The sequence below is a fragment of the Elephas maximus genome, chromosome 21 (assembly GCF_024166365.1).
Source record: "Elephas maximus indicus isolate mEleMax1 chromosome 21, mEleMax1 primary haplotype, whole genome shotgun sequence".
Classification (NCBI taxonomy): domain Eukaryota; kingdom Metazoa; phylum Chordata; class Mammalia; order Proboscidea; family Elephantidae; genus Elephas; species Elephas maximus.
In genome coordinates this window covers 54,149,265-54,174,485 of record NC_064839.1, presented here as the reverse complement: position 1 = coordinate 54,174,485, position 25,221 = coordinate 54,149,265, and the positions used below count along the sequence as shown (strand labels likewise).

Genomic DNA, 25,221 nt, shown 5'->3' with positions numbered 1-25,221 from the left:
AGGGCAGAGGGGTACCTCCAGGGAGCCTCACCTCTGATGTACCAAGTCTCGGTGTGATTCCGTTTGGTGTGAGGCCCCCAGTCCTGGATGGGCATTGCCCTCAATGGGCACTGGATAGGGCTGGGCATCATGGCCAAGGGCCAAGCTTTGGGCCAAGCTGTGTAGGCACAAATACTAGCTCTTCTAGGTTCTAGCTGTGTGGCCTTGGGCAAGCTGCTTAACCTCTCTGTGCCTGGGGATCCTCACCTCTGAAGTCCTTCCTCACAGGCTGTTGTAGGATTACAGAATTAGCAGAGTTCTAAAGCTCTTAAATTGGCCCTTGGCCCTCTCCTCTGCCCAGGATCTGACCCAATCCAGAGGGCAACTGGAACTGAGAGGGGCAAGGACTTCCCTAAGGTCACAGTGCAACTTACATGAGTCCAGGTGAACTCCATTAGGCCTTGCACCCTCCTGGCTCTGGGGAAGGTTGGGATTGGGGACTGAGGTGCCAGGATGCCAAGGCAGGGTGAGGACCACCTAGTACAGGGGCCATGCACGGGGTCCCTGGCCTGCCTACCTCTGTGACCCAGCAGTGTGAGAGTGCCAGTCCTCGCAGTTCTCTCTCAAGACTGAGGCCTGCCCACCCTGGGCAGACTTGGGGTTGACCCCACTTGGAGTGCACAGCGGGGGTGGCTGTGGTGGGCTAGAGCTGGGTTGGAGCAGGGACTGCATGCTGGGCCCTGGGAGCCATCTGGTGAGCTGCAGCCCCGACCTGCCGGGCTGCACTAATGGTGAACGCTGAAGCCATCTCCAGAGGACAGTGGCCTTAGACAGACTCAGCAACACATGGAGGCATAGGGTCAAACCTGCTGTGGAGCAGCCTGGCTGGGCAAGCTTCTGGAAGGCTCTAGAGAGCCTCTGGTTCTTTCTGTGAGTCAGAGAAGTTGGTGGGGTTGTTTTCTGGTTACTTTGGGATCCTGAGCAGTTGGGAGGAGGGAGACTCCCAGGTTTGGGCTGGTACGAGGGACAGTCTTGTCCCCAGTGTTGGAGTGAATCCACGTGCCACCCCACCCCATGTTTAGAGGCCAAGAAGCCTCACACCTGGGGATGCTCCACAGGGTTTGGAACCCAAATAAAGCCCTCTCTGGGGAAGAGTCTCAGACACCTCAGCCTGGTGTCTCTTGGGCTTCACCGGGCTGCCTTCCTTCTGCCCGTCCAGGGCCCAGTGCGACAGACTGACAGACCACATGACGGGGCCAGGCCCTTGTGGGGCATCTCCCAGCCTGGTTCTTTCCCTGGAGCTCTTGTTCCCAGAAGTGCAGATTTGGGGACCAGATGTTCCTGACTGGGGGTGGCCTGGAATCAGCTGGGTCTTCCGGACTTTGCTTTGGCTGGGGCCCATGAACAGATGTGTGGATGCTGGTATGGGGGGGCCTGTCCCACGTGCCACGTCCATCCCACCCTTCAGCCTCCCCCCGGCCCCGCCATGGGTCACATTTCTTCAGTCAGGGCCCCCGCTTTATTGAAAGAGCAGGGAGGTGACAGAAAAGACAAGCAGCTCTTCTCTTTTTGAGGCTGACACTCCACTGGCTGGCAGAGCATCCGTGTGAAGCTCTGGGTTGCCTCGGAGGTGGCCTCCGTGTGTCCATAAACCACATAATTCCCTGGAAGCTGGTGGCTAACGGTGTCTGCGCACCTGGCCAGCAGAAGCCTGGGTGGAGGGCTCTGCTTGCTCGGCTGAGCTGTCCTGGCAAACCTCCCAAGCTACCAGGGAGGGACTGGCCTTCCAGCCAAGCTGATGAGAGAGTGACCTTGAACCAGAGCTCAGGGCTGCGGTTTTTCTTGCCTAGTGACCATCCCTGGTGGTGTAGTGGTTAAGTGCTACGACTGCTAACCAAAAGGTCGGCAGTTCAAATCCACCAGACGCTCCTTGGAAACTCTATGGGGCAGTTCTACTCTGTCCTACAGGGCCGCTATGAGTCAGAATCGACTCGACGGCAATGGGTTTTTTTTTTAGTGACCATCCTGATCCTTTGGGGTTTCACAAGAATTCATTTTGGAGTTGAAGCCATAGTGTGGCCGCAGGGGTAGGAGGAGCGTTGAAGGAAGAGAAAAAGCTGGGAAAGAATATAAGCGGAGGGACCCAGACTGAGCTACTTAAAGCTGGTAGGACCCTCAAAGGGCTAATGCACTGTCCTACCCTTGACTACCTCTTGTGACAGTGGGCTCACTATCTGTGCTGACAGGGCTCTTGTCTGTCTGTTTGTTACTTCTACCCACTAATTCCAGCTCAGACAAGTCAGATCTTTCTTCCAGTTTGGTGTGTTCTCCCTCCAAGGCTGCTCAGTCCTGGCCTTCCTCTCTGAACTGCAGTTGGCTTGGCTATTGATGGAAACTCCAAGCCCTGAATCTCAAGAGCGTTTCGAAACCCACAGCTTGGGCCCCAGGTCTCTTAAGGATGGTGCTGAGCGGAGTCACCAAGTATCTTCTGGGAAAAGCGTTTCTAAGAAATTGTACATCCCCCCCACACCGATGGAGATGCTGGAATTCTCATAGACCCCCAGGAGGCCCCACCAGTAATCACCCTGAGAGGTCACCCAGTCCAGCCCTATTGTTTTAGGTGAAGGAAACTGAGGCCCAGAGAGGGGCGGACGGCCGGGGGGTGACAGAGCCCCACTCCCAGAAATGCTCTTAAGAGGCAGAGGGGGGAGGGCCGGCTGCAGGCGCCCCCGCCCGTCCCGACGGCCGCCCCTTTCCTGACAGCCTATTTTTCTTATTTTGCTTACAGATCGAGAGGACGGGCCTGTGACGTTTCTGCCCCATGGCCGTTTTCATGGCTGCTTAAAATGGTCTATGGTCTGTCTCTGTAAGTAAAATAACAGAAACCATGGGCCTCCGGTGCCCTCTTCCCGGGAGAGGCTGCAGTGTCCCACCCACTGCCTCTGTGCCCACCATTATTGTGTAGGCCATGCTAGTCCTGCCCCCCTTGATGCCTAGACAGGAGAAGGTCCAACGGGGCCCCAGGAGGGCAGAACCATTGGACTGGTGCCGGGACTCTCTGAGCTTCTCCCTAACTGCAGAACAGGCCCGTAGCTACACACAGAGCTGTGAAAAAGTTGAATGATATTTGTCAGTGTTGAGTCTGCAGCTCAGGTAGTCATTCAGAGGGCAGACCCAGCCTGGGCTCTGACACTTGGGCATGGGAACCACTACCATCCCTCAGTTTCTCCATCCGTAAATGGATGTAATCATGGCACCCACTGCTGGGGGTGATTGCAAGGATTGAGAAGATGAGGCAAGTAGCGTTGCCAGCAGGCCACCTGGCCAACGCTGCATGCTCCATGCCCACTGGTCTGCCAGGCATTAGAGCTCTCGCCACAGCAAACAGAAGCTCATCTGGGGCGATATTCACAGTGTTTGTCTAGGCGATGGGCCCCCTTGACTTTGGCCAATCAGAGCAGGTGCCAACAAAGCTGCAGGTTGGCTAGATTGGGGGGAGGAGGACACTGCCTGGCTCCCAGGTCAAGGATGAGGACAACAGAGCAGAGTGTGTGTGATGTGTACGTGTTAGAGTTCACTGTCGCTGTCACAATCCTGAGGGTGCTTGGCCTTGTTCTGTGCCAGCTTGAGGTCCACCCAAGTAGGCCATTGTGATTCTTATTGATGGTGACAGGGTGGCTCCCTAGCCCCAGGGAGCTGCCTGGGGTGAGGTCTTGGATTAAGTTCCGGGGCCAAAGGTGTGGCAAGAGGGCTGTTTCTGGGGTCCTCATCCCAGCCCAACCCCACCCGCCAGCCCAAGGGCTGGGGAAGCCTGAGGATGCTAGCGTGTGCCCCAAACCTCAGCTGGGGACACGTGTACAGTTTAACTTAGTAACACACCTGTCGCGGGGTAAAAGCACTTGTGGCCGAAGGTTATTTTCGGCGTCTCTTTAGTAAGCTGCTGATACTGCCCGGCGGCTGGCGGGAGGGAGCGGGCGGGTGAGCAGGTCCTGAAGGACCCAGCACAAAGGCCACGGCCGGTAAGGGCAGCAGGGAGGTGGCTCAGGCCGTGACAGGAGCCAGTGGGGCACAGGCTAGTGGGGACAAGGCTGGGTGAACGCAGAACGTCGGGGAGACTCGAGGAGACTCACGGAGGTCTGGGCCCGGGTGACTGACGAGCTCTTCAAGAGGAGCGAGCCCCGCTGTGCAAGGTCTCCGTGGTGACAGGCCACCTCCTGGCCTGACAGGTGACCCAAGTGGCTGTCATCAGGCTGCCCAGGCATGTGTGTGCGTGTCCACCGTGGGGTTGACAACAGGAGCTAGTCAGTGAGAAAGAAATCTGTGTACGCTGGGGTCTGGTCTAGTCAAGGGTCCCCTGGACAAACCCTCAGGGAGGGGTGAGGGTGGAGGGAGTCTTCTGTCTCTGGCGCCCCAAAGTGAGGTGCCCATTATTAACCCTTCGCTGCTCATAAGGTGACTATTCCTGAGAGCTGGTGTTTCCATTCTGAGCCCCAGGAGTTTTTAAGATCGTTTAAACTCGGAATGCAAACAGGTATCAACTTGCATGAGCCATTGCGGCTGACAGGGGGTAGCTGCCCTAAGAGCTGTGTTAAGAAGGATTCAGAGCCTCGGTAGCAGAGTGCTGGACTGATTCTCACAGACTATGTGTTTCGGAGAGGCACAGACTGTCTGTTTCGGAGAGGGGAGATGTGGCGCATATGCACACTTTTCTGAGCCAACACTGACCTCAGATCCATGGCTTCTAAACTTCTGCTAAGTAGGAAGCTCCTTATTGAAATAAAAGATCGTGCAGCACCCCGCACATACGCTGAGCAGAATGGAGCTTTTTTGGCTGAAGGTGGGGAAGACAGAGGATAACCCACGTTCTAAAGGTTGGGAGCATGGAACAGAAGGGGGCCAGCACCCCCTCCTCTGGCCACTGAAGCACCACTTGAGAACTCTAGGGCCGGGTTGAGGGCCATTGCAGATGAGGAAACTGAGGCCAGGCCTGAGACTCAGGCAGACAGCACCCGTGGGCTAGCCCTGGCCACCGTGGGAACTCACAGCAAGCCCAGGCTGCCCCTTCCTAACCACGCTGCATCTACGGCACCATGTCCACAAGGGCAAGGCTATGTTTGTCCCCCATGTCCTCATGAGGCCAGGACATCCTGAGGGCCTACTGGGCACTGGGCCCACAGCTCTGCATATCCTCGAGGCGTTCTCTCAGCAGCCCCGCAGCAGGAACAGTGAGGCTTGGAGAGGTTAGAAGACCTATGATCTGAAGGGCAAATGGAGACCTCGCACCACCCAAAGCAGGCAGACTCAGGCAGGTCCCTCCACAAAGCTGAGCCTGATAGCTGCCCCACCCTACTGCCATTGTTCTCACCTTTATAGTTGTTCACCTGGTTGTTGTCATTGTCCTTGTTATCATCATTATTGTCATCGCTGTTGACCCTCATGCCCACTCTCTGCCCACAGTGATGAACGGCAGCAGCCACTCACCAACAGCTATCAATGGTGCCCCATCCACACCCAACGGCTTCAGCAATGGCCCAGCCACCTCATCCACGGCCTCCCTCTCCACGCAGCACCTGCCTCCAGCCTGTGGTGCACGGCAGCTCAGCAAACTCAAGCGCTTCCTCACCACACTGCAGCAGTTCGGCAGTGACATCTCCCCAGAGATTGGGGAGAGGGTGCGGACCTTGGTGCTGGGACTTGTGGTGAGTCAGGGGGCTTGGGGAGTGGGTGCATACCCTAGTACTGGGGCTCATGGTGAGTCGGGGGGCTCAGGGAATGGGTGCACACCCTGGCACTGGGGCTCAGGGTGAGTCTGGGGGCTCGGGGAACGGGTGTATACCCTGGCACTGGGGCTCATGATGAGGCGGGGGTCTCAGGGCTTGGGGAGTGGGGGTGTACCCTGGCGCTGGGGCTCATGTGAGCTGGGGGGGCTCGGTTGTACCCTGGTTCCAGGGCTCGTGGTGAGTCAGGAAGCTCAAGACTTGGAATGGTATGCACCCTCATACTGGGGCTTATGGTGAGTTGGGAGGCTCAGGGCTTGGGGAATGAGTGCACATCCTGGCACTGGGGCCCATGGTGAGTCAGGGAGCTTGGAATCAGGGAGCTTGGGGAGGCCACCCCTCTCATGCACAGGCTGTGTGCCCTTCTGGGGCTATGCCTCATTCTTGAGCCATCCCTGAAGTGTTGCCTTACCAGTGCTGGAGCCCAAGGAGAATGGTGTGCTCAGGTTCTGAGCCATCCTGACATGGTCTTTCTCCTCCTCAGAACTCCACGCTGACCATTGAGGAGTTTCACTCCAAGCTCCAGGAGGCCACCAACTTCCCTCTGCGGCCATTCGTCATCCCCTTCCTGAAGGTAAGGCGAGGAACCCCCTCCTGCTGTGGGGATTCTCTAGGGAAGGCTCTATCCATCCCTGCCTGGGTCTGTTGAGACTCAGGACCCTCTGGAGGACAGCACTGAGGAGTCAGGATTCACTCCTACTAGTTCACACTGCAGACTAGTTGCCAGACAAGATTAGTCAGGTCCCCAATTCAGTGCTCTAAGACAGGGTGCCCGGTGTCTGAGTTAATTTCCAAATTGACTCATTCACTCAACAAGTATTTTTTGAGCACTTACTACATGCTAGGAACTGGGCGAGGGTTGGGGACACAGCATGAGCAAAGCAGGCAAAGCTGACACTCTGGGGGACAGTTGTTGACCAGTCAGCCATCATAGAGAAATGTGGAGACCCACAGCTTGAGGAAATTCTCAAGAAGCCCTGGGGAGGGGGGTATTTTAATGGGGGTCTGAAGGGTGAGGGAGGCACCATGTAGATTGTAGGGATAGAGCTTTCCAGGAAGAGGGAACAGTATGTGCAAAGGCCGTGAGGCAGAGAGCACCTGGCATGTCTGAAGAACAGCGAGGGAGTCAGCATGGCTGGAACCAGGTGAGCAGGGAGTAAGAGGAAGAGGTGAGGGCAGATGGATGGATGGCAGGTGGGTGGACAAACAGGCAGGCAGGTGGTAGATGAATGGGCGTCGCATGCAAAAAGAGTTATGTGGTCAAACAAGTACAATAACCTATGGATAAACAGTGGTGCTCGAGGTGGCAGTAGTGGCCAGGAACTTGTGAGCAACTTGGACCCTAAGGCCCCAGCCGAGACCTACTGAGTCAGAAATCTACATTCTAACAAGACACTGGGTGATCCAAGTCCATGCCAAATGTGAGAAGTGGAGGCTCAGACCCGGGTAATGGCGTCTTCATTGCGGTCCTTCTCAGGGCCTTCACTCCCCGGTGGGGTTGCTCATCTTAGAGAGGAATCGGAGGATGAACCGCTTCCCAGACTTGTCTGAACAAGTGATCCTTTTTCCGCCGAGCACCTCGCCAGGGCCGATTCCACGGACACCTCAGAGCCCGACCTCAAGTGCCACTCCCTCCAACCACCATGGCTCTCATCTCCCTGGACTGACCACAACAGCTCCCCATCAGGGTCCATAGGCCATGGGCCAGCACTTTTTTGCATGGCTGGGCCTGCCCTGGCTGCTGGCCACCTTCCAGGTAGTCTTGGGGAAAGACCAGATCAACTGTTCCAGGTTTGAGCCCTGATCTGCCACTCACCAGCCAGGTAGTCTTGACCTCACTGCTCTGTGCCTCAGTTTCTGCAGCTGTAAAATGGGACTCATCCTGCAGTTGTCAGGAAGATTATGGCATACGTTCAGTTCATGCTGGGTACCTCCCGCCATCGTCTGGAAGTTTAAAGGTGTTCTCGGACAAGGAATGCTTGGCAAAGCTCTTCACCTCCACCTCTGTTGACCACCACCTACAGTCCCATACGGGAGGCGGTGCGGGCACTACCGACGTTCAGGGTTAACAGGCAGGGAAACTGAGGCTGGGGAAGCGGTTGAACCAGGCTTGAACCTGGACCCTAGAACTCCAAACCCCATGGCCTTGGCAGAGCACACCGGTAGGCACCTCGCTCCCTCCACCGCACCTCGGGGGACCCCACGCCACGCCTCCACATCCGCTCCCCTTCCTGCCCTCCCGATCGCACCCAACCCTGCTCACACTCCCAAGCTGGCGACAAAGAGAAACTGCTGGCAGCAGAGCAGGGTTTGGGCCCATCTGGCAATCATTTGCAATTCATTAGGAGCCCTCCCCATCTCTCCTCATCTTCTTTTAACTTACTGCTGACTCCGCCGCCTCCCATCTTTGGGGACACAGTGAGCTGCTGATTTTGTCAGATCAAATATTTGCAGCAGATGTCCTGGCCTGGCGTCAGCTGCCCCTGTTTATCCGGGCGCAGAGGCCGAGAAGATGGCCTGCGTCCTCCAGCCCGGCCCCCAGCCAGGCCCACAGCCGCTGCCCACCCTACACCCCTTGGGCCCCAGTCTTCCCTACCACGCCCCACATGGCACCACCCACAGCGGGCATCAGAAAGGACTCTCCCTGGCTTGGCACTGCCTGGTTGTAGACCTCTGCCTCAGTTTCTCCTCTGCCCACAGAGGCCTGCAGCTGTGTGAAGCTTTAGACCTGGATCACTCAAGCAGTAATTCAGACCTGAGTATGAGGAGTCTGGCTACCTGCTTCCTTCTGCCCGGACTGCTCAGGGCCTCAGGCCATGACCCTGCTCAGGGCCAGGGGATTGCCACGTGGATCCGATTCATGTCCCCAACGTGGAGCTTCTGGGGGAAGCCAAGAGACTTCAAAAATAAAAAATGGTTGCAGGCCACCTCCATTTCAGGACTTTTTTTTTACCACGAGCTGGTTAGTGCCACCTCCCGTCCTGGGGTGCCATGGCCCTGTAGTCCCCTGCGGGGTGCCCACAGCCTAGCTCTGTCTGTGGGGTCACACTCAGTTTAGAGACCAGAGCCCTAGAGGAAGCCCCGCCAGGCCAAGGCAGGAGAGCCTGTTACCCATTGCCGTTGAGTTGATTCCAACTCATAGCGACCCTATAGGACAGTGTAGAACTGCCCCATAGAGTTTCTAAGGAGCACCTGGTGGAGTCTAACTGCCAACCTTTTGGTTAGCAGCCGAAGCACTTAATCACTACACCACCAGGTTTCTGGCAGGAGAGCAGTAGAAGGCAAATGCATGGGAGGGCTGACCCACCACCCCCAGCAGCCCAAGGCCTCGTCAGCTCTCATCTGCTCTTAGATAACCTGATGAGGACTCCCAGGGCACCAGGCTTCCCACAGGACTAGGGGCCTTGCATCCTCATTGGCCCAGAGGATTCTTCTGGAAGAGAAATATGAACTATGGCCAAGAGTCCAGGCTTGGGCCAGCTCTAGCATTGGGTTCTCTCCTCGATAAAGGTGATGATATCTGCCTCACAGGGTGTGTGATTGATGGAGTTAATTCACAGGCAGCTTACAGAAGTACCGGGAAGTCAGAGAGGCTAAGTAACTTGCCCAAGGCTGCACAGCTGTTGAGAGGCAGCACTGATACTGTGGTGAACAACAGAACTGCAGGCATGCAGGGTCTCCATCTACCAACCCAGCTACCTTGAATAGACTCAACTCATGGTGACACCATGTGCGTCAGAGTAAAACTGTGCTCCATAGGGTTTTTAATGGCTGATTTTTCAGAAGTAGATTGCCAGGCCTTTCTTCCAAGGCACCTCTGCATAGACTTGAACCTCTAACCTTTCAGACCGAGTGTGTTAAATGAGAGACAGTTGCATAACTAATACCACAGTTGTCATCATTGGTGCCGATACTAGTTTCCCACTGGCCTGAGTTCTGTGAGGACAGTAGCTCTGGAGTTTTCTGCAGCACCAGACTCTTTGCTCAGATGGCAGAGTTGAGTTTCAGGGGGAGGGTTGTGACCCAGACAGGCTTGTCCAGCATTCTAGTGGGGTCTCCCCTGGGTGCCCTGGGCTCTTGGGGACAAAATGGGGCCACGGCCCTTGAAGAGTTTGCATGGTGAGCCCTCCGAAGCCCCCATCCCACTTCTTCTAGGCTAAGGGTAAGCAGTGGCCCCATCCCCCTAGCCAAGGGCTTCTGCACGTTTGAGCCACATGGCTGGGGCTGCCTATCCCCAGGACCCTTCTCCCTGCCCACCCCCATTGCAGAAGCATAGAGATGCTGCCCCACCCAGCCATCCTCCCTTGCAGCCCGGCTCCCAGCTGGCCCCAGCTGGCCAGGTGTCCAGATGTTCCCACTGCCCTGACAGCAGCCAGCCGGTGCCCTGAGTGTCCCTCCCTGCCATGCCAGCCACGCAGCTCCCTCCCTTCCATGGCTCAGGGCAGCCACTCGGGAGGGGTGGGAGAGGGCGGATGTTTGGCGTCTTCAAACCTCCCCGGGACCATGTTTCCCAGCTCATGCTCCTGACGTGTTCGACAGATGGCGGGCTGGCCTTCATTCAGCTATCTAAGTAGAAAAACAGGCCTGGCAGCCGGAGCTGCTTGACAAAAATGCATCAGGCTGCTTGATCCGGCCGGGTGGATGCACTAATGGGGGGTGGGCAAGCAGAGGCGGCTCTGAAACACCATGAGAAAGTTGGGGAATTGTATTTATTTACAAATACTTAAAACTGCTGGCTCTCCCAAGCGGCCTGCTGCTGGGCCTCAGTCCAGCGTACTCAGCCTGCCTGCCCTCCCTCCCTGTGGCGGGCTCTGGGAAGATGCTGCAGAAGTAGCATGAGGGGCCAAGCAGTGCATGCTGGGAGGCTGCTGGCAGCAGGGTCCAGCCAGGGAGAAAGGCCGGAGGGTGCGGTGGTTAGCACAGAATGTTGGAAGCTGGAATCTGTTTGAATCTTGCTGTGTGTACCAGGCATGTCAATCAACCCCTTTGTGCCGTGCACCCTGATTCATAAAATGTGGAACAAAGTCATAGTTTCCATCACCAAGGAGTTGTGAGCACCACCTTAGCCAATACAGCCAGGTGCTCAGAGCAGGGCGGGCCCACAGAAGGGACTGCTGACATTCAGAGTGTAGACTCCAAGCTCCATTCGAGGCTCAGGCCAGAGGTTAGAGACCCACAGGAAGTGGGAGGGAAGCCCCGGCTCTGCCATGTCAGTGTACGCCAGGGTCCACTAGCAATTAGCTCTGCGCTGGATCTGGACACTCTCCTCTCTGAGCCCTGGCTCCCTGCTCTGTACAACAGGGTGCAGGCTGGGAATACTGGTTATTAGCATCCTCATATCACCTCACCTCACCTCCTCTAGCTTCGTGACCTGAAGAGGGTTGGGTCCCCACTGTACCCCTGGGCAAGTCAATGTCCTCTGCCCCAACAGACATTGCAATCCTCTGTTAGAGTCAAAGATCACAGCCCAGAGAGGTCACACAGGGCAAGGCCGAGGCTGGCACCCTGGGCCCCAAGCCCATGCTCCCTCCGCTCCCATCCAAGCAGGGCTGTGCTCCCTGGCCCAGCTCTTGCAGGAGTCCAAGCCCCACCTCTCACTCCCCTGCAGGCCAACCTGCCCCTACTGCAGCGTGAGCTTCTGCACTGTGCCCGCCTGGCCAAGCAGACACCCGCCCAGTACCTGGCCCAGCATGAGCAGCTCCTGCTGGATGCCAACGCCTCTTCCCCCGTTGACTCCTCGGAGCTCCTGCTGGAAGTCAATGAGAACGGCAAGAGGAGGACCCCTGACAGGTACCCCAGGCCTGGGCTTTTGCTTTGGGTAGTGAGGGGCATGATCGGGGGGCAGCTCCCTACTTCACTCTTGAAAACAGCCTCTGACACCAGAGCTCAGACAGGCAGCCCTGGTTCCAGGGCTGAGAGCAGGGCTTCAAACTGGTTGGTTCTGGTTCAAACCCTGATGATAATTTGCATTTCTAACAAATTCCCTGCTGAGAATTTGCATTTTTAATAAGGTCTAACAAGGTCCCAGGAAGTTATACATAAGAATCACCTGGGGATCTTCTTAAAAAGTAGATTCTGATTTAGTGTATCTGGGATTGAAAAGCAAATTTTCAGCAGAGAACTTGTTAGAAATGCAAATTCTTAGGGCTGAGAGGGTTCTTACTATGTTGTATTCTCTGGGAGAGGAGATAGCTGTAGGTCGATGTTATGTTGCATTCTATGAGAGGCAAACTGCCTCCTGGTAAAGTTCAAACTTTCAAGGCTCTGTACAGGCTAGAGTGCCCCAGCCTGCTCCTGTTGCTGGAGTGAGGCCTCCTGGGGGTTCAGATGCCCTCTTGGAAGTCCCAAGAGAACAGGGAGGGGGCAGAAGGGAGTCTATCTGGTGGAAAGCCCCCTGCTTGTTCTCTTTGTACTAGACGCAGGCCCCAAGTGTCCAGGAGTCCAAGGTCTCCAGAGGTGTTTTTTTCCTGCTGTGGTCCAAAGGGGTGGATGGTCTCTGATCACAGGAGTTCCCTCACCCAGGGGGACAGGCTTCTTGATCACTGTGTCCAGGAGCCCCCACACTGGGGCAGGAGCAGGTTGAGGCTGACCCGAGCCCCAGGGGAGGAGAGAAGAGTTGGGGGCACAGGACAGAGCCCCATGGGACTGGTCTAATCTCTCTCTTTGCCCCATCCCTCTATCTCTGTCTCCCTCTTATTTTCTCTCTCTTGTCCACTGTGTGCTCTTTGTCTTGGCCCACATCTCTGTCTCACTCACTCCCCCACCACCTGGACTCATGGGTCTGTGCCCACCGGCCCCTCCCTGCTCTTTGGGCCAGGACCAAAGAGAATGGGTCAGACCGTGACCCGCTGCACCCTGACCACCTCAGCAAACGGCCATGCACCCTGAGCCCTGCCCAGCGCTACAGCCCTAGCAATGGGCTGAGCCATCAGCCCAATGGGCTGCCCCACCCCACGCCACCGCTGCCCCAGCACTATCGCCTCGAGGACATGGCCATGGCCCACCACTTTCGTGATTCCTACCGCCACCCTGATCCCCGGGAGCTGCGGGAGCGCCATCGGCAAGTTGGTGAGCAGTGTGTGGGGGGAGGTGAGCACACCCATGCCTTTGTGTTAGTATGACTACAGGTGAGCCTGCATGTGTCAGTGTAAGCATGTGTGTGCATAACCTGTTGGTGTGTGTTAGCAAGAGCCCTGGTGAGCCTGCGTGTGTGAGCCTGAGTGTGTGTGTGCACGTCTAAATGCACCACCTGCCTCCTGGTCCTTGTCTGTCCAGGAAATTCACTGAAGAAGTGAGTATTGGGGGAAGACTTGAGGGGGAGCTGATCCCAGGGAAGAGCCCTGGTGGCGCAGTGCTTAAGTACTTGGCTGCTAAACAAAAGGTTGGTGGTTCAAACCCACCAGTGGCTCTGCGGGAGAAAGATGTGGCAATCTGCTTCCATGAAGATTTACAGCCTTAGAAACCCTACGGGGCAGTTCTACTCTGTCCCATCGGGCCTCTATTAGTTGGAATGGACTTGACAGCAGTGGGTTTGGGTTTTGACCCCAGGGTAATAAGAGAGGCCCAGAGGGGAGCCCCCACCATGGCTGAGCTTCCCCCAGAAGGCTGTGAGGGAGAGCTGTATTTCTTGACCCTGGCCTGACCCCCACACTTCAATCACCCGACAGAGCCCAGGAGGCTATGGAGGTGTCTGTTCTGGGGCCCAGGTGCCTCCTTCTCACCCCAGGCTGGGCACCCGGAAGACCAAGAACCGCTCAGCCTGTGGTGGCATTGGCTGCCTGTGGGCATAAACCCATCAGCTGCCCACAGCCCTGGCACAGGGGTGTTCATGCACTTCATAGAGATAAGAAAATGGTGGCTGTCCGGCCCTGCCCCCAGGGGTACAAGGGGACAGGGGACACACTGTGCCTCCCCCAGCCCCCTACCTGGGCCTGGCCAGGAAGACACCTGTTTATTAAAGGCACTGAGAAGCCATACTATGGGGGTGATCCCAAAGTCATAGGAGACCAGCCCCTTCCTCCAAGGCACTCCCCACATGGGTGCCCTACAGGAGAGTGAATGCTCCCCATAAGACTCCTGAGCAATCATTGAGTGCCATAGAGTACAGGCCCCAGTCCCACTCTAGGGAGGAGGGTAGACAAAAAACGTACAAGCATGAAGTCCCAAGAACATGCGGTAGTTGGGGAGCCATGCCTGAGAAAATCAATGAGGCTGGGTGCCGCAGGAGGGCTAGGCAAGAGGGCTGGGGGGATCCTAGGCAGGACTGCCCAGTTTCTTCTAGTTCTGCTGTTTCCTCTTGGTGCGACTTGGATAGGTCCCACAGCCTCTCTGTACCTCAGTTTCCCCCTCTGTCACCTGGGTCTAAGAGCATTCTCTGTCCCTCTAACCCGTAGAGTGTGTGAGGACTGAGTTGGGCACAGTCTGAGCTTGGGTAGGAGGCTCAGCTGTTACTGATAAGAGTCATGACAGCCCGAGCCTCAGCACACCCACCCTATACTCTGTTCTTGAAGCAAACCAGAAGCTGGTACTGTTAACACGCTCATGTCACAGATGTGGAGACTGAGGCCCAGAAGGCTTCACAAATGCACTCAAGTATCACAGCCACATCAACCTGATCCTGACCTCACCTGAACCCCCTCTTTGTGCTGGGAACAGGATGAAAAAGTCCCAGGACCCCCCAACATCTGGGAGAGGTCACCTGGAACAGCCAGCCCTGAGGTGGGATCAGCAGGGGCCCATGTGCCAGCCCCAAACCAGAGGAAGCTTCCAGGGCCTGGCCAGGCAGCAGGTGACAATGTCTGGCCTGCTGCAGCCTCGGGTCAGGCAGGTGCTAATCCCTGCCCACTTCTGCTAATGCAAAAATAAACGCCAGCTGTCCATCGCCCCGGCCCCTGTTTTAGTTAGGGCATTGGCACAGACCCTCTCTCCACAGGAGGCAGGGCAGGCTGGGGGGCAGGCTTAGGGTGCCCCCACCCTCTGTGATTGGGGGGCATGTCAGGTGTGGGGAGCTGGGAGGTCCTTGGGGGCTGAAAAAGGCTGAGAAGAACAGCCCTGCCTCAGAAAGCATCCTGTGGCTGCCAGGTACCCAGCCCAGATGCAGGCTCAGCACTGCCAACATGAGATACCCAAAACAATGGGGTGAAAGCATCTGCTACCTCACAGAAACCCCAGTAAAAGGCATATTAGTTCTATTACCCATGAGGTGGGGGTGCCTCCGTTTTTTCAGTTTTGGGGGCCTGGCAGGCTTGGGTCAAGTTCAGTTCATTCCCTCCTCCATCACCTCCTATCTGGCCACCTTAGGCAAGTGTGTCCCATAACCACCCTCAGTTTCCTCATCTGTATAATGGGAGTAACAGCAGGACCTGCTTCAGAGATGGATGTAAGGATTGAATAAGCTAAAGTGCCTGGCACAGATCTCTACTTTGCTCCACAGATCACAGATTTCATCCTTGTTTGCATATTAGCCCGTGTTCTTCCACCTCCAACATGCTTCCCTGTGCTTGTGGCCCTGGGAGGGAGGCAGGGAAGGAAAACTGAGGCACAGAGAGGCAGGGTGCCTTACGTTGCATTGGGTTTGATTATCGGGCCCCCAGCTTTGCCTGACCCCACTGCGTTCCTGCCGAGCTGGCACTGTGACAAGACGTGAACTCACTTGCTCACGATCCAACAGATAAGCCTACACATATCCTCTGGGTGCAGCTCGGCCCCGGGACACAGAGGTGAACGGGACATGCCTGCCCAGCACCAGTGGGCTGGTGTAGCCTGTGGGGGAAGGAGAGGGCAGGCAAGCATGAAAAAGAAAGCAGCTATACTTACCCAATAACCAGAGACATATAGGGCTAAAGGAATTCTGAGGGCCCTGGGCCATTGAGGATGAGGGGTCCTGTGACCTGGGCTTTGAGGTATGTGTAGGAGTTCGCTAGCTGAGAAGAAGTAGAGAAGGGTGGGCTTCAGCCAGGAGGCCACAGGAGCCCCTGAAGTCTTTGGGGCAGCAGTGAGGCCTCTCAATGACATCAAAGATGCTTAGTTGGCAGAGGGGGAGGGCAGAAAGGGTGAGAAGGGCTAGATTGGGAGGCAGGGAAGGAGTAGTCAAGGCTAGATCAGGGATGGAAGGAGTCTCTGTGCCCCTCCCCAAGCTTTGAGCAGAGGGCAGACCTGTGTGACCCTCTTGGGGCAGTGGACAGGGGTCAGCGCCTGGCCCCCTCCTCACACTCCCTTCTTCCTTGAAGCGAGCACAACCCATGGATGGGGTGGGGCCAGGGCAGGCAGGTCACCCTGGCCCTCAGTGTCCACCCTCCCTCTCCCAGCAGTGCATGGGTCCCGGCAGGAGGAGGTCATCGACCACAGGCTTACGGACCGTGAGTGGGCTGAGGAGTGGAAGCACCTCAACAATGTGAGCATCCAAGTGCCGGGCTGGGACCACTGTGGGGGCAGGAGCAGGGCTTAGCACCCCAGCACATTGGGGGTACTGTGAGCACAATGGCCCCCTCTCCCGACACTCTGTACCTGCCCCTGCCCCACACCCATCTGGTCAGCGTGTCTCTCCATTTAAGCCCTGGGCAAGGAGCTGGGGGCGGTGGGGAGGAGGACCCCACCTTCCTGCATACATGTTCCACTACACCCTCTGTATACCGCCCCTTCCCAGGGAACCCTGAGATGTCTGGGGTGCACAATCCAGACAGCCTGGGTGCAAAGCGGGGGCTCTGCTGCAGGCCTGGGCACAGGGAGGGTGAGACCCCTCCCCAAGCCTGCCCTTCCCACCCTGCAGGGTGTCTCCGAGGAAGGGGCTCTGGAGGGTGCTGGCATGGGGCACCCCTCACCACCCTTCCTTCCTGGGAGGGGCCCAGGTACAGAGTGTTGCCAAGAGCAGCGCTAGCCCTGCCTGTCCCCGGGGAATGAAGGAGATGCCCCCACCCCACGATTCACGAGCTACACTTTCAGTTCCAGTGCTCAGGGCACTGCACTTGGGAGCCCTAGGCTGGACACAAGGGGGCATCTCAGCCCCACCCTCAGGCCCGCTACCCTCCACCCCACCCCCTGCCCCCGCTACTCAGGCAGCTTTCCCAACACTACAGGTGGGTCTTCACAGGACCACCTGAACACCTGGCCATTCCTCTGGGTAAAGACCCTGGACCCCTGGACCCCCAAGGCTCTTGCTCAGCAACCAGGGGACTGACGCGGGGTAGAGCTTGCAGGAGGCCGAAGCAGGTTGGGCAGAGCAAGGGGACAGAAGCCAGCGCCCACATGGCCCACTGCTGCCCCCACAGCTCCTGAACTGCATCATGGACATGGTGGAGAAGACACGGCGCTCACTGACTGTCCTGCGCCGGTGCCAGGAGGCCGACCGCGAGGAGCTCAACCACTGGCTGCGGCGCTACAGTGATGCCGAAGACCTGAAGAAGGGCCCCCCGCCCACTGCACGCCCCCTCAGCAGCTCTGCAGAGGGGCCTCCAGCAGGTGGTGCCACCCCAGGGCCCAGGGACAGAGACCCAATCTTGTGTGAGCTGGACTACCCCACAGCAGTGTCAGAAAACAGAAATCCTAATAGTGTCACTAGGAAAAGCACCGGCTGCTATAGAGTCGACCCTGACTCATGGTGACCCCATGTGTGTCAGAGTAGAACATCGCTCCGTGGGGTTTTCGATGGCTGCTCTTTTGGGAATAGATTGCCAGGCCTTTCTTCTGAGGCACTGCTGGGTGGACTTGAACATCCAACCTTTTGGTTAGCAGCCAAGCATGTTAATGTTTGCACCACTGAGGGTCCCCTTCACTAGGGAAGAAACTTTTTTTCATTTTACACAAAGACGCCACTCAACCACTAGGAAGTTGGTGCTCCAGGGACTGGGAGCTAGGGGCTTAGAGCACTTGATAAACGTCAGAACCAAGAGGGGATCAGCCATCTGCCCAGGCTGCCTACTGAATCCCCAGTTCCTTAGCCCCAGGGCTCTCCCCTTCCTGGCCGCTGGTTCAGGGTCTCCACCTCCAAGCGCCAAGGGGACCCCAGCCCCCAGGGAAGAACATGTTCATGTCCTGCCCCCACCAGGTGGGGCTGGGGAGAGATGGCAGCCAGCTGGCAGCCTCCCTGTGGGTAACACTGCATCTCTGTTACAGACGCCCATCGGGAGTTCGTGCCCAGGAGCCTCTCCAGTTACATGCCTGAGGAGATCTGGAGAAAGGCTGGTGAGTGGGGACAGCCCTGGAGGATGGCTGGATGGGGGGCCAGGGCCCAGACCCCTCCTCAGGGAGAGCCTACCCAGCACCCAGTGCCGACACCCTGGTCCCTGCAGAGGAGGCAGTGAACGAGGTAAAGCGGCAGGCCATGTCAGAGCTGCAGAAGGCCGTGTCAGATGCTGAGCGCAAGGCCCACGAGCTCATCAGCACGGAGCGTGCCAAGATGGAGCGGGCACTGGCCGAGGCCAAGCGGCAGGCCTCCGAGGATGCGCTGACCGTGGTCAACCAGCAGGAGGACTCCAGCGAGGTGGGCCACCCCTACTGCATCTTCCCACCCCACCTCCCCCTGCCACAGTCCAGCTCCCAAGCCCAATGAGCCACCCACCCATGGCCTGGTGAGCTGGCCGGTAGGTATCTGGATAAAGGTGTGGGAACAGGGGCTGAAGAGGCCAAGTGGGTAGCCAAGGTCACAGCCTAGGAAGCTCAGGGCCCCACTTCATCCCTGGCCTCAGCCACCAGGCCCCGGCCACACTGGTGGATGCAGGTGGTAAAAGGGTGTGGTGAGGGTTCTGACCCCCCTAACCAACCCCTCTGCCCCTCCTCACGTGCAGAGCTGTTGGAACTGCGGACGCAAGGCAAGCGAGACCTGCAGCGGCTGTAATGCCGCGCGCTACTGCGGCTCCTTCTGCCAGCACAAGGACTGGGAGAAGCACCACCATGTGTGTGGCCAGGGCCTGCAGGGTCCAGAGGCCATGGGCACTGACCCTGTCCCCAGGCAGCCCGATGATGCTGCCACCGGCCTGGGCCCCTCCCTGCCCATGGGCTCTACCAGCCCCAGTGAGGCAGGCTCCGCAGGACCCTCCCGCCCCTGCTCCCCTGGCCCTCCTGGCCCACTGGACGCAGCGCCCCGCTGACACTCCCAGACCCTGACACCTGGCCCACGGAAGTCAGGCCCTGCTGACCCTCCCAGCTCGCTGGACGCCGTGCCCCGCCCGGCTGGCCCCAGAGAGCCCGACCGACGGAGTCACTGCTGCTACTGCTTCTCTCCAAAAGAAAACAGAACCAACAAAATTGCATCCAATGCAACCTCCTCAGCTACCTGACGACTCATCCGACGACCTCCTGACCACCTGTCTCTTTGCGAGCATCCTCAGAAACCTCGACTGGGCTTGGGACAGTGGAGCTTATGCCGGCCCCAGGAGGTGCCTCAGTGACCAGACTGTCCCCTCTCCCTCTTTCTGGCTCCGCCTTTCCCTCTTCTTCCTCCTCTCTTTGCTTCTCTCTCTTTCTCTTTTCTCTCTCTTTTTTCTGTCTTTGTGAATTTTACACACTTTCTTTTTAATGAAAAAAATCCAATTCTTTGGTGGCTTATATTTTCAGCAAAGATTTTTGGGGTTTTTATTTTGTTCTCTTGGCAAAAGAGCTCCTCAGAAATGGACAAAGAAAACTGTGGGTTTTTTTTTTTTTCCCCTCCCAATTAAAAAGGGAAAAGAGAACTCTTCTTTTCTAGCCGAAGACCTCAGCTGCTGTGTCGCCGAAACCACCCTGGGCACGTGTGGACACAGCCAGGACGGCAAGAAAGATTTCAACTTCAGACTCAAGAAGCATTTTTGGTTTCGGTTGATTTTTCTTTTTCTTTAATGTCAACTCTTTGGCTTTAAGTAAAAATCCAAAAAGATTTTTTTAAGAAAGTAAAGGAAGCATACCTGTAAACTACCTTGCTAGCTAGCCAGCCAAGGATACCGGACACACCTCTGCTCCAAAGGAAATCCAAAAAGCAAACGCAAGAAATCAAAATCCAAAATGGTTTGGTCACTGCCAAAGTATTTTTTTCACTGTTTTATTCCACTCTTAGGTTTGTTTGGATGTCAGTCTCTTTCTTTTGTTTTCATTTTTGGGGTGTTGGGATATTGGGGTTTCAGGGGTGTTTGCCCAACAAGAAGCGACCCTTTATTTCTTTCCCACTAAGCAGCCGCGCCTTTGCTGGGTGAAGCTGGATGGAGCGATGGAGGCCCAGCCCTGCCATGCACCCACAGGCCCGGTCTGTGTGCACACATGTCTTGTGTGCAACACCTGTCTGCGTGCACACACATATCTGTGTGCACACACATATCTTGTGTGCACCTGTCTGTGCGCACACGTCAGTGTGTGCACAGCACGCAGCTGCGAGTCTCCGTGTGTGTAGAGGTTAGATACCTCTGTCTGTCCTCATGCCCTCTATGAATTCTCATCACATTTGATTTTTCCACGTGTGAAAAAGAAGTGCTAACGTGTGCTCCCCAGAGAGCACATTGTTCCAAGATGAAACTGTGACAATCTTGTGGGTTGATTCTGGACTGCTTTCAAAGTGTGAGGAGATGGCAACTGTGCCTGCAATGACCACATCCGGTTGTTCCTCCTCTACCTCTCCCTCTGCCCTGTGCCGCACCTCCACCTCCAGGCTCCTCTCAGCCCCCAGCCCCCGAGTCATACCACAGCTACTCTCCTTTCTTCCAAACTTTTGCAGGGGGGAAAAAAAAACTCCAAACAAAAGCAGCCCGCCCTTACCTCGCCTGCAAAGACTCTTGGATCAGCTGTATATAACCCTTGTGTTCCTGTCCAGCTGCCTCCCAGACCTGCTGGCCTCCAGCCTGTGGTACAACGGGCTGTTTCCTCCCCAACTCGTCCCCTCCCACGCTCACCCTCGCCACCCACCACTCGAAGCCCTCAGCGATTTCAAGGAGGAGATAAAGGAGTAAGAAAGCTCCGCTTGTGCTCAGAGAACAAACGGGGTGTCGGTGATCTCGCACGATCTTGCATCGCTGTCAAAAGCTCCAAGGATGAGAGTGCAATACGGAGAACGATCCCAGCTACTGAACCGGGGTTCCTGGAGGACCCCCGCCGAGAGGCAAGAAGTCAATATTGTACGTTAATGTGAATGTATATAGTCATTGCAGAGGTCCAAATAATGATATTCCTGGTGGTGATGATAATAATAAAGAAGAAATGTTTGCCAAATAAAAAAAAAAAAAATTAAGAGAAACCACAGAAGTATGTGACATGTAGGAGACAGATCTTCAGTGAAAGTGGAACCGTGACCCTTAGGGAGCATGGCTGGTTGAGTGTTGCTAATTTCCAGAGTTGTAAACATTCTTTCTTTGAGCACTGAAGGAAGGATTCGACTGAGTGCCACAGATGAGGCCTGTCCCAAAACAAGCCTGGCAGCTGAAACTTAACTCTGAAGGTCGCAGCCATAGGTAGATTTCACTCTGCAGAAGTTCCCAGGTCCCCTCCGCCTTGCTCATCTCCCAGTGTCGCGAGTACCTCCAGCTCTCCAGGGTTTGCTTTTGCTGGTTTCAGAAAAGCAAGGGCCAATTTGGGATTTGGGTTCTCTATCAGGAAGTGGAAGACTAGTGGTTGGTGTTGCCAGTTTGCGTGCACTGAGTCCTTCAGTGCCTCAGCCTCAGACACATCCACGAACTGGACCTGCCCCCTCTCCGAGCTGGACTCCTTTGACTCCATCCTCACCCCCATTCTCCCACCTGGCATCTTTGTGTATCCCCCTGTGCCCTTGAGGATGGTGGGACAGTTGGCCACGTGGTTACAAAGGCCCCAAGTGATCAGTAGGGAGGTAGGCACTGTGTTTTTGGAGGAAAGTAGGGTCATGTCTGCAGAGGGCAGGGGCACTGATGTTGTGCAGCCCATGGGATTGCGTGGCCCCTAATGCCATGTGTCTGGTGGGGTGTGTGGCTCATAGGGTGCACAGTCCATGGAGTGTGTGGCCCATGGGGTGCACAGTCTGTGGGGTGTGTGGCTCATGGGATATGTGGCCTATGGGGTACACAGCTGTGGGGTGTCTGTGAACATCCTGGGCATCACTGGAGGTCTGATGAGGCAGCCTAGGGCTGACACAGGGGCTACTTCCTCGGTGACTGAAATCCTTGCTGGTCAGGAGCTTAGAGGGGCTTGCTTCCTGGGGAGGCGCTGGCCTGAGCTGAGCCTTAGGGGAACCCTTCACCTGGAGACATGCTCTTCAGCATGAAAACCCCTTTTCTTCAATTCCTCTCACTGGGTCCCTCTCAGGGACAAGTGGGTATGCAGGAGGGTAACATGGTTGGCCAGCACCCACGGGCTGGGCCACAGGGCTGAGGCTCCGAGATTAGGCAGTCCATTGGGAAGATAATGTCCCCCTGAAGCCAACTCTGAAATGCCCAGTTTCCCAGAGTATGCCCTACTGTGCACCAAGAAACCCACCCACTGGGGTCTTGCCAACAGAAAGAGCCCTTGCCAGCTGAAAGCATCAGAATTGGGGGATGGCAGCAAGATGGGGGGAACTTGTTGGGGAGGAACAGACCCAGAGATGGCAGGAGGGGAGTCCTGGGGTGTGTTAGGGAGCTCTGGGCGGGTATTGGTAGGATCAGAGGAAGCCAGGCAGCCCCTCCACCCAGGGGGCTCCCAGAAGGCAGTGGCATTTCCTGGGATGGTCTGGAGCCTTTTTTGTCAGTGACTGTGCTTGGCTCCTCCGGCCAAAGACCTCACAGGGCTGAACCAAACTCAACAGCAGGTGGAGTTTTCACCTTGGGAGCTGTGGGGCTGGCAAGCAGTCACTCTTCCCCGCCCCCCCACCATCTGCACTGCGAGCGCCAGACTCATTCCATGCAGAGGGGGCGTCTAGAGGGAAGGTATCGCCAGAACCCCTGGGTTTGCCAGACTCATTCCATGCAGAGGGGGCGTCTAGAGGGAAGGTATCGCCAGAACCCCTGGGTGGGCTGGGGTGAGCGGCTTCTGCCTCTGTCTCCTACCTTCTGCTCAGAGCACCATCCTGCCCTGTACCTCCACGAGCTCACTGACCACTGACCCAGAAACCACTGTGTCCCCTCCCCACACAGCCACCACCAAGCCCATACTCCCAGTTGAACCAAAAGCCCTGTGAGGCCCCACTCCTCACAGAAATCCCAAACCAAATGGCAGCTTCAGCTCTCCATTCTGAGGCCAAAGCTGAGACAGGACGCCTGAGAGAGGCAGGAAGGCAAGGTGGTGGCCAGGGCTCCCCCGGCCCCGCAGACAATCCCTTAGGTAGGCAGACGGGCAGATGGGTAGGCGTGGCCCCTTGGCTCTCCCCAGAACCTCCTCATGTCCTCATTGCCTTTTCTACCCCGGCTGTGGGCTGGTCTTTCTCATGGGAAGTGTCCCAGCCCCAGACATTTGTCTGGGAGATTTTCTGTTAGATCTTCTCATGGGGTCTGGGAGAACTAGCTGCCCACCCAGGGAAGTCCCTCCAGGCCTTTCCTACAGCGAGGACTAAGGCAGACACCAGTGTCCCCATTCTACATGTGGATGCAGCTCATTAAGATTAAAGGGGGAAGTCTTGGGTGTCCCCGGGTGGCCAAGTACAAAGCTAGAGAAGGCCTCTAAGGGCTCAGGAGGGAACAGGCCATGAGAACAGGAGGAGCCACCTCCCTGAAAGGGAGAGGGTTCCATGACAGAAGAAGATGGGCAGAAAGGCCTGGGCTGAATACGTTTTGGTTTCATCCCAACAGCGTGGTGGAAAGAGATCAGAACTGACCCTAATTTTCTCCTATTTGTCAATTTTTCCAAATAGGTACTCAAGCTGACACCAAAGCCCCATCTCTGGCATCCACCCAGCTTCCCTGCCCCACCCATACTCCAGCTGGCCATCACGTCTGCCATCTCAGCCTACATGCAATTATTCTTTTCTTTCATCACTTCATCTTTCTAACCCATCCACCCATTCACCCACCAACCCACCCATTCACCCATCCATCCAAGTGTTCATTTGTTCATCCACCCACTTATCCCCGTTCATCCATTTATCCGTCCGTCACTCTATCCTAGCTATTACTTCATCCTATCCCCATTCATTCATTTTCTCACCCATCGACCTGCCCATCTACAGCCCATCCCTACACCCACCCAGGCATTGAGCCAGCCACCTGTCCTCCAATCTAACCCATGCACGCATTACTCCATGCATCCATTCCCATCCCTATCCCCATCTCCATCCTTGCTGTGTCCTCAGTGCACCAGAGTCATGAGGTTCGATCTGGAAGCTCCCATAGCCTCAGTTGCTTCCTTCCCTGAGCCAAAAAGGACTTTACTGAGGACCCTTCCTGTGGGCCAGCCCCGTCCCGCGCCCCAGTCCTGGTCCAAACATCTCCAGGGATAGAGACGGTTCCACTGCAGGCAGTGTGGGCAGCTTGGCCCAAGAGCCTAGCAACAGCCTGGCCAACCGGGGCTAGCCTGGCGAGTGCAGTGGACACTGGCCAGGAGCCTCCTTATAGCCTCCCATACACCTGCCTCAGGGTCTGACAGGCTGCCGGCATGGTGAGCACATTCCCTGGTCAGAGTGAACTGCAGGGCAGGGCCTGTCCTCTCCCTCTTGGCTCCAGGGGTCACCTCCCGGGGTGCCAGGGGTCACTGGCTTCTTTCCCCACCACCTTGGGAAAGAAGCCAGTGACCCCCGACACCCTGGCCTGGCGCCCACTCCTTGCTGAGGGGTGCTCCTGGTCAGCCTCACCTCAGTCCTCCTCCCTGGGGTCCCAGGTGGCTGGAGGTAAGCCCTACACATCTGAAATGGGGTCCATCCAGGAACAGAATTCCACCCAGGCTGAACTGGGCTGAAGGTGTGAGTGGTCCCGGAACCCCCAGAGGCCCAGCCACAGGCTCCCTGAAGCACCCCCCTCAACCCGGAGCTCCTGTCCACCCGCACTGCCCTCCACACTGTGGTGGGTCCTATTCTGAAGTGGTGCTGGAGCAAGACCCCCTCTTGGCTACGTGCACGTTGGCAGAAAAGAAGGTGAGGGCAGAGGGGAAAAAACAGTGGAGCTAGCCTCCTGGAGGTCTGTCTGCCCCTCTGGACACCTCCCTGGGGGAGCTGGTTGTCTGTGACAACACCTGTACTGTTCCCCCAAAGTTCCAGAAAACTCCATCTTGCATACTTTGTTCTTTTCACTTCAGTTCAGCTGGCCCTGGGATACCTTCCCAAAGAGCCCACGTTATAGTAAATAAGTATCGGGGCACTAGCTGGATTACCAAAATGAAGGCGTCATCACCCCTTGCTCCCCACCTGGACAAGGGGACCCAGCCAGGCAGCCTCCAGCTCACCCACTGCAGTCCTCCTCAGCCCAGGGTTTGGGCCAATGGGAACTGGGCCAGAGGCATACGCGGACAGGGAGCGCATTTATTTTCCAATTCCACTTCTTTTTTATTTCCCCCAAAGGAGTTGAACCGAGATGTTGGGTTGTGTTCCTGTAAAGGGATTTTTGAAGCACGAAGCCCACACTCCTGCCGTTGT

The 25,221-nt window shown here is 56.5% G+C and overlaps 1 protein-coding gene across 10 annotated transcripts in view; it reads left to right on the top strand.

The window, feature by feature from the left end:
* The window catches only part of CBFA2T3 (CBFA2/RUNX1 partner transcriptional co-repressor 3), a 74,123-nt gene extending 52,559 nt beyond the window's left edge, over positions 1–21,564 (top strand). For 3 of the 10 annotated variants that reach the window (XM_049863677.1, XM_049863680.1, XM_049863678.1), the window contains 10 exons: positions 2,768–2,845; positions 5,437–5,678; positions 6,241–6,330; positions 11,365–11,546; positions 12,574–12,824; positions 16,064–16,149; positions 17,024–17,255; positions 17,868–17,936; positions 18,044–18,234; positions 18,539–21,554. In XM_049863677.1, coding sequence (XP_049719634.1) covers positions 2,768–2,845; positions 5,437–5,678; positions 6,241–6,330; positions 11,365–11,546; positions 12,574–12,824; positions 16,064–16,149; positions 17,024–17,255; positions 17,868–17,936; positions 18,044–18,234; positions 18,539–18,841 — 1,724 coding nt within the window. In that variant the 3' untranslated portion in view covers positions 18,842–21,554. The other 7 variants (XM_049863674.1, XM_049863673.1, XM_049863683.1 and 4 more) reach the window with 7 other exon arrangements.
* Positions 21,565–25,221: the final 3,657 nt, after the last annotated feature.